Source organism: Rhincodon typus, unplaced genomic scaffold, assembly GCF_021869965.1.
Source record: "Rhincodon typus isolate 14 unplaced genomic scaffold, sRhiTyp1.1 hic_rhity00000068, whole genome shotgun sequence".
Classification (NCBI taxonomy): Eukaryota; Metazoa; Chordata; class Chondrichthyes; order Orectolobiformes; family Rhincodontidae; genus Rhincodon; species Rhincodon typus.
The window spans coordinates 119,398-127,276 of record NW_025965706.1 but is presented as its reverse complement, the minus strand read 5'-3'; the positions used below and the strand labels follow the sequence as shown (position 1 = coordinate 127,276).

General features: G+C 43.1%; 1 protein-coding gene across 1 annotated transcript; it reads left to right on the top strand.

Moving 5' to 3' along the window:
- Window positions 1-120: 120 nt before the first annotated feature.
- Window positions 121-6,860, top strand: LOC125488216 (regulator of nonsense transcripts 1-like). Its single transcript, XM_048621141.1, has 3 exons — window positions 121-581; window positions 4,595-4,685; window positions 6,789-6,860. The coding sequence occupies exons 1-3, from the start codon at window positions 411-413 to the stop codon at window positions 6,842-6,844; spliced, it is 318 nt and encodes a 105-aa protein (XP_048477098.1). The 5' UTR covers window positions 121-410; the 3' UTR covers window positions 6,845-6,860.
- The last annotated feature ends 1,019 nt before the right edge of the window (window positions 6,861-7,879 follow it).

Below are 7,879 nucleotides of genomic sequence, written 5' to 3'. Positions count from 1 at the left end.
GGGAATGAAGATGGGGTTTGTGAGTGTCGGGGTAAATTTCTCCCGCCCACTCACTCAGGGCCGCTCTCCTGTGGATTACGGCATCGCTTCTTGCTGGAGATGACGTCACCACAGGTCCGGGCGCGATGACGTTTCCGAGTGCGTCACGACGCTGTGTGCACTACGTCAGCGCTGCGGGGGAGTTGCGGCTTTCGCTGGGTTTCTCTGGCCGCTGCCGAGCGATCGATTCCCGAACCCGCGCCCACCGGCCTTTCCTTCGCCCGGCTCCCCGCCGAGTAGGCTTAGCCAAGGCCCGGCCTCGCTTCGCTTCGCTTCTTCTCCTCATCCGTCCGGCGCGCGCTGCGCAGCGGTTGTTCCCAGGGTTTTGAATCGCGCCGGGGGCGACTGCGCGCTCCCGAGCCGTGGCCGCCATGAGTGTGGACGCGTACGGGCCGAGCTCACAGACTCTTACCTTCCTAGACACGGAGGAGGCCGAGCTGCTTGGGGCCGATACGCAGGGCTCCGAGTTCGAGTTCACCGACTTCACCTTACCGTCACAGACACAAACACAAGGCCAGAGCCAAGGGCCCATCGAAGGCCAGGTAAGGAGCGACGGGGCTTCCTACACTCTTGCCTCCCCCCCAAAAAAAACACGCCAGTCCCAGGCCGCGCGGCCTAAACCCAGGATGCACGAACTAGCCCCCTTTCCCACTCGAGCCTACTTTTCCGTGTAGCCCCTCGATGTTGCTTCAGCTTCGGCTGTGGGGTTTGTCGGCTAGGACCCACATGGAGGGCAGGAAGCGGCAGTGGAGGCGAAAGGTGGCGAAGGCTGGGCCTTCAAAGGCCCGATTTTTGTGGTGGGTGGGTGTAGGTGTGGGGGTGGTCACTGAAAGACATCCTTGCCTTTCCTCATGTCTCCTCTCCCTGTTTCCCTTCCCTTTTCTTCTTCCCCCCTCTTCTTCTCCCCCACCCCACGAATCACACTACTTTCACTCCCAACAGACCTAATATGTCCTTCCTCTTCTCCCCACCCTGTGTAGTGCCCTGATGGCACTTAATGCTAGTGGAAGCTGCTCTAGATACGATGGGAATATATGGAATGAGGAGCTGTTGAAGTGTTGGTTGGAGGGGGAAGTGCAAGTTGGCTGCTGGTCTGAGAGAAGGTTGCAGGATTTAAGGGAGTGAGGTTGGAGCTCCCTGATATGCTAGATCGATTTTTGTGTTTTGTATATAAGTGCTGATGCTGGTGTGAAAATACACGGGATTCTCCACATTCTGATTTGTCTGCTGCTTTCTCTTAATTTCATGAAAATAAGCCCCAATTCAACTGAACTCCAGTTGCCAGCTCCATTGAGTTCATTTTAATTGACATATACAACCCAAGGCTTTGGTACAATGATAATTTGTTGATGTGAAGACCCTCCACCTAACCACTCAAAAGCAGATATCAGGCTGCCACTGTTTTGGAAGTGAGAGGAAACTTACAAAATACCTGTTCTTGTTTAAAAGTGACAGTTGGTTGCATCAGCAGCAGGAATAAGTGCAATAAAATTCCATGTAAAGATTCTGAGTGACCCACCTTGGGTATTAAGAGTATTACTATTCTACAGTGGTGTGAGAGAAAAGGCATTGTACATTCCAGATATGGTGAAAATTGTGAAAAGTGCAGGTAGGAAGACGAGTTAGATGTTTTGACTTCAATAAGAATTATTGGACTGGTGGGTGAATCATGTATTTGCAGTTTAGTTGTTTTGGCCATTAGAACTTGTGAAGTTGTTGAGTTCAGAGCAAGTCCCCACATACTCAGTCCTCAAAACATCAAGGATAAAACAACTGAGGTGGCAGTTGTGTGGATTTCTAGCGTAGGGTACATTTAGAATTCTTAAAAGTTCAGTTGAAGTAGTTGTACGTTTCTCAAAGCTCATGAAAACACCACACTACATTTTATAAGCTAAGCAGTATTTATTTGAAAATTACAGTTGAGCCAAAATTACAGTTTGAACCATTTCAATATTGTATTGATGTACCGTGATACTGCCCATGCTCCATGATGCTGGGGTACTAAATGATGGGCTTAGATTTGAGGCAAGTACTGAATGCTGTTTGTTCTGATGGACTGTCATACCTTTCAAACATTTAATCTCACTGGAAAAATAACATGTTGAAGGAACTGTGACTCCCATTTAACCACACACCTAAGAGAGAGGGTAATGACCAGCATTGCAGCTGTGAGTGTATTTGTATGTAAATATAGAATATAGAACAGTATAGCAGAGGAACAGGTCCTTTGGTCCACAATGTTGTGCCAACCATGCTGCCATTATAAACTAATCCGATCTGCCTGCACATAGTTCATATTCTGCTGTTGTTCATGTGACTGCCTAAACGGTGCTTAAATGTTGCTATCTTATATGCTTCTGTTACCTACCTTGGCAGCACGTTTCGGGTACCTACCGCCTCTTTTTTTTTTGTTTTTGTAAAAATTTATCTCGCACATATCCTTTTAAACTTTCCTCCCTCACCTTAAACCTGTGCATCCTGGTATTTGACATCCGCACCTTGGGGAAAATGACTCTGATAATTCACTCTATCCATGACTTTCAAAAATTATATACTTTTATCAAGCCATTGTCCCCCTCCCAAAAAAAAACCTTCGCTCCTAACAAAAACAATTTATGTTTGTCCTGACCTGAAACGTCAACTTTCCTCTTCTCTGATGATGCCTAGCCTGCTGTTTTCCTCCAGCTCCAAACTGTGTTATCTCTGACTCCAGCATCTGCAGTTCTTACTACCTCTGAGTTAAGTTTGTCCAATCTCTCCTTATACCTAATACACTCCAGTCCAGGCAACATCCCGGCAAACCCCTTTTGCATACTTTCCAAATTCTCCACAGCAATCCTTTTGTATGGTGACTAGAATTGCACGCAATACTCTGTGTGTGTAAGAAGCAGTAGAATGCTCCATAAGAAACTTTTAATTTCGATGCTATGGTTGCAATTTAGGTTAATGTGTGCTTGTGGACATGTTTTATGTTTGACTGGCAATATGTCAGGGGCACGTATCCATGTCCGATGAATTAGTGTGAAAAAAACCTCAGGTTGGTTGTGAAGTATCAGGCTGTTTAAGATATATTCTGTCAGCGCAGTCCTGACCCAAAACGTCAACTTTCCTACTTCTCTTTTGCCTGGCCTGCTGTGTTCCTCCAGTTCCAAACTGTTGTTATCTCTGTCGAATAACATGGTGTTTTTGGTGACCTCTGCTGGTCAAGGTTAAGGATATTAGTGTGAGAGATTAGAACAAACTTTTAAAACTGCCCATTACTCATCAATCTGGATCTCTTGATCCTCCATTCCAATACTTGTGGCTTCTAAGTGATGCTGTCAATTTGTGTTCAGCTATCATGCGTAAGTTCAATGATTTCGACCAACAGACAGACCATCTATAAAGGCTGGATTCATTCCCAAGAACACAGAAGGGGAATGTCTGTGGCCAATTCACCCATTTTGCAGGATGAAGTTTGAGTCATTGCACAGTTAGATTTGGTCAGTTGAAGCTGCTAAACTCTTAACTGGCTGAGAAATGAAGAAAGTGGGCAGGCCTCAAATAACTTGTTGCAGTTCAAGACTTTACTGATTCCCCAGATGCACATTTCCAGGGAGTTGAACAAGAAATATTGTAAGAAATGTTGAATTTGGAGCAAATTGTTATAGAATTTGCTCATGATCGTCTATAGCAAATGTGATGGATGTAAATGTGCTGATGCCATAACTGGAGGTTTGCTTTACATGTTTTCTCGAATCTGGTTGTTAATCCTGCCCTGAGCTCTTCCTCTTAGTGACATAGTGTGCTCCCACTGATCCCAGGTGTCACAATTTTAATCTCCTCAAGCCAAGATGTCAGTATGTAACTAGGCTGTCATGTAACTTTTTCATGGGGCTTTGGTAACTGATTAGCACTTTCGAATGACATCTGTTAGTCGGAATATTTTGTTGAAATATCAGTCACCCCCTACGTGGCTGATTTGTTCCAAGGATGTGTACTGCACTACTGTTTAGTACCTTAGTTGGTTCTTGTTAATTTGTACACTGTATAATATGTAAAGTCTTCTTTGTAGAACCAGTACATATATTTTTAAAATAATGAATCTCAAATCTTACCTGATTTTTTTTTTCTTTCAAATACTTGTAAACTGTTCAAGCTGCACTGCTGCAGTTTGACTTTGAACTGTGAGATAAGGTCCCTACTTTCACTGTCCAGTTGTTACTTGTTTCTCATGTTTCATCTTTAAGATACCTAATTTAACACAAATTTCTTTGCTCTTTCTGTCCATCATGTACAACTCACAATGGAAAGGATGTACAGGGCTCCTGTTCACCGATTACATTTGTGCAAAAGATATTCTTCGATAACGTTGCATCAGTGCTTCCCCAACCAAATAGTTATGTGCCTATATCAATTTGTTTTTTTCCAGTTCTCTTCATCTCTCCTCCATCCCCATCGGCTTTCTTGTTCACGTGGATGAAACATTTTTTTGAGGTTTCATTGTGTTTGGAATTCCCTTCCTCAAAAGTTGGTCATACTATATTCAATGTTAACTCTGTTTCTCTCTCCACAGATGTTGCCAGACCTGTTGGTGTTTCTCCAGCATTCTGTGTTTGTAACTGAAATAAACTCTTTCCTTCAAACCCCAAAGACTAGATGGCAAGGTATATTTGGGAGCATGTTTGCCAAGATATGCTTAATGCCGTAACATGTAACAGTTTGCAACATGAGATCTTTAACGTGTATTGTTGGACAGATTCCAAAAGTAAAGTTTCCAAAAAAAGCTGAAGATTTTTGACAAAAGCAATGTTGTAAAAAACCATCAATCCTATTTAGCAGCTTGTCTGAAGGGTAATCACTACAGATTGTTTACTTGAGAGTTGAGAATATCAGTGTGATGAGGCTGATTGACATTTACCACAAGCACAGTGATATTGCATGGTTTACTTTGGCGATAGTGTTTAATTGGTGAGAGTCAAATGATTTTAATTATCTAAAGGGACCTAAAGAAATGAATTGTATTACTTGGATCTGCGATGGATATGGGGAAATTTAGTCAGTGCTTAAAATGGTGAGGGCTTATGATGGGGTAAATAACGAGAAACTATTTCCAATGGCAGGTGGTCAGTAACAAGATTGAGAGAATTGACACAGAACCACCAGTGAGATGTATGTTTTTGCACAAGTTGTTATCTTGAATATGTTGTCTAAAAATGATGGAAGCAAGTACTTTAGGAACTTTCAAAACTAAATTGAATGTGCTTCCAAGTGAAATATGTAGGGCTGTGGGTGTAGACAGGTGAGTGGGACTAATTTGATAGCTCTTTCAGAGATGTTGCTGGCACAATGGATTGAATAGTCTTTCATTTATGCTTCATAATTCTATTTCCTATACTTTTCATCTTAGTCTAGAAATTATAAGGACTGGAAGACGCCATAAAGTTGTAGCCATTTCTACAGCTGATTCTCTACTGGAATGATACTTCAAAAATAACCAAATCCAGATATGGTTAAAAAAAATTCAAGATATAATGTATTCGCTCAATTTTGCATGTAAACAATGCCATGAGATCACAGCAGTTTTCATCATTAGTCAAAAACTTTTAATATCTGAGGAGACCTCCCTGAGCTGGCCATTCTGCTTTTATTCAGCAGTCATGGTATTTTACCAATTATATTTGTAAATAGTTGAAGTTTAGAATATGAAGTGGACAGTGTCAGATGTGCATTATAAAGATTTGCAATCTCGTTTAACTTAATTTAGTTCCATTTTAATTCTCACCTGCTACCATTGTGGAATGATTTCATGTGCTCCATATTCTCCTGTTGGGTAAATAGTTAGCAGTAGGTAGGTTCATTACCCTGTCTGTCTAATTTTTATTGATAAGTTAACTATCATTCAGAGCTCATGCTGCGCTGAGTGTGTTGCTTGACTAAACAAGTGTGCTTTGGAGTTGGGTGAAAACAGGGAGTAGCTGAAGCTGAAAGACTGAGTGAAGTGTTCACTCTCAGTTTGGATAGGTCAGAAAGTGACATGGTCTCAACAGAAACAGCCAATTGGTAAGTGATACCTGCAGAGTATTTTTCTTACAGTTTTTAAAGCGTAATATGTTAGCTTAAGTAAAGGTAGGGATTTGTGATTTTAATAGAACTCTTTGGTGTGAAGGAAGGTCCCTGACTTAATTAAATTCTCTTAAAGGGAGTAACTAGATTCTTCTAGAGGGAAGTCATGACTGGAGACCTCAGACTAATGTTGAGCTCCTCTTGTGCGATGTGGGAAATAAGGGATGTTTCCATTGTCCCTGACAAATAAGCGTGCCAGAAGTTTGTCCAGCTACAGCTACTGGCTAACTGCGTTTTGGAGGTGGAGCAGCAGGTAGACTCACTGTGGACATTGTGATATTCAGAATGTCGTGGACACCACATTTAGTGAAGTGGTCACAATGCAGGTGAGGGATTACACAGGCAGAAAGGGAATGGGTGACCATCAGACACAGTAAAAGGCTTACGAAGGAAGTGCAGCAGTTCCTGTGGCCATCCCTTCTCAAACAGATATACCACTTTGGATACTGTTTCGGGGGTCGTGGGTGCCCTCTCGTAGGGGGAAAGCAGCATTGGCCAAGTTCATGGTACCACAGGTGGCTCTGTTGCACAGAAGAGGCAGCAAATGTCAGTCGGGTGATAATGATAGAGGATTTAATTATAGAGGATACTGGCAGGCACACTTTGACTGCAGACGTGAATCAGGATGGTATGTTGCCTCCCAGGTGCCAGGATCAGGGGTGTCGTAGCAGTTGCAGGATGTTCTGGATTGGGAGCGTGAACACCCAGTGGCTGTGGTACACGCAGGTACCAACAACAAAGGTAAGTACAGGGATGAGGACCTGAAAGATGAATGTAAGAAGTTAGGAAATAGGTTAAAAGGCAGGACCTCAAATGTATTAATGTTAGGATTACTCCCAGTGCCACATGCTAGTGAGAGCAGGAATAAGAGAACAGATCAGATGAATGCATGGCTGGAGAAGTGATGTACCAGTGAGGGGTTTCGATTCTTGAGGCATTGGGACCATTTCTGGAGAAGATGGAACCTGTACAAGTCTTAACAGGTTGTACCTGGGTAGAGCCCTCACTCTGGCTTGTGCCAGATCCGTTGGTGAGATTTCAAACTAGTATGGTAGGGGAGTGGGAATCAATTTAGGGGCTGATTCAGACCAGGAAACAGGAGGTAAAACATCAATTAGTGATGTATTCAGAGATTTGGAAAGACAAAAGAAACAAGGATTAAAATGTGTCCAGTAAAGAAAATTGATGGAGTTGCGCTTCAATGCAAGAAGTATTACAAGCAAGGCAGATGAACTAAGGGCACAGATAGACACTTGGCAGCATGATGCCTTTGCTATAATAGAAACCTGGCTAAAGGAGGCACAGATTTGGCAGCTCAGTATCCCTGGATATAGAGTTTTCAGGCAGGTTTGAATGGGCGATCTTAAAAATAGGTGATGGGTAGCAGTAATGGTTAATGAATGGAATTACAGTTGTGAGAAGGTTGTTGAATTGCTTGCCGAGCTGGCTTGTTCTTGTTCAGATGTTTCATCACCATGCTAGGTGACATCATCACTGGAGCCTCCGATGAATCTGGGAATTCCATGCGGAGTAGAATGACGTCACTTCATTGAAGGCCTGGCTGATGATGTCACCTAGCATGATGATGAAACATCTGAACGAAAACAAGACAACTTGGCGAGCAAGTCAACAACCTTCTCACAAGAGATGGTAGGAACTGCAGATGCTGGAGAATCTGAGATAACAAAGTGTAGAGCTGGATGAACACAGCAGGCCAAGCAGCATCAGAGGAGCA

Excerpts from the sequence above, each read along its gene's own strand:
- LOC125488216 (XM_048621141.1), top strand. The coding sequence starts at position 411 with ATGAGTGTGGACGCGTACGGGCCGAGCTCACAGACTCTTACCTTCCTA. Across the intron at positions 582-4,594 it reads AAGGGCCCATCGAAGGCCAG|ATGTTGCCAGACCTGTTGGT; the intron begins GTAAGGAGCGAC and ends CTCTCTCCACAG. Across the intron at positions 4,686-6,788 it reads CCCAAAGACTAGATGGCAAG|GTGCCAGGATCAGGGGTGTC; the intron begins GTATATTTGGGA and ends GTTGCCTCCCAG.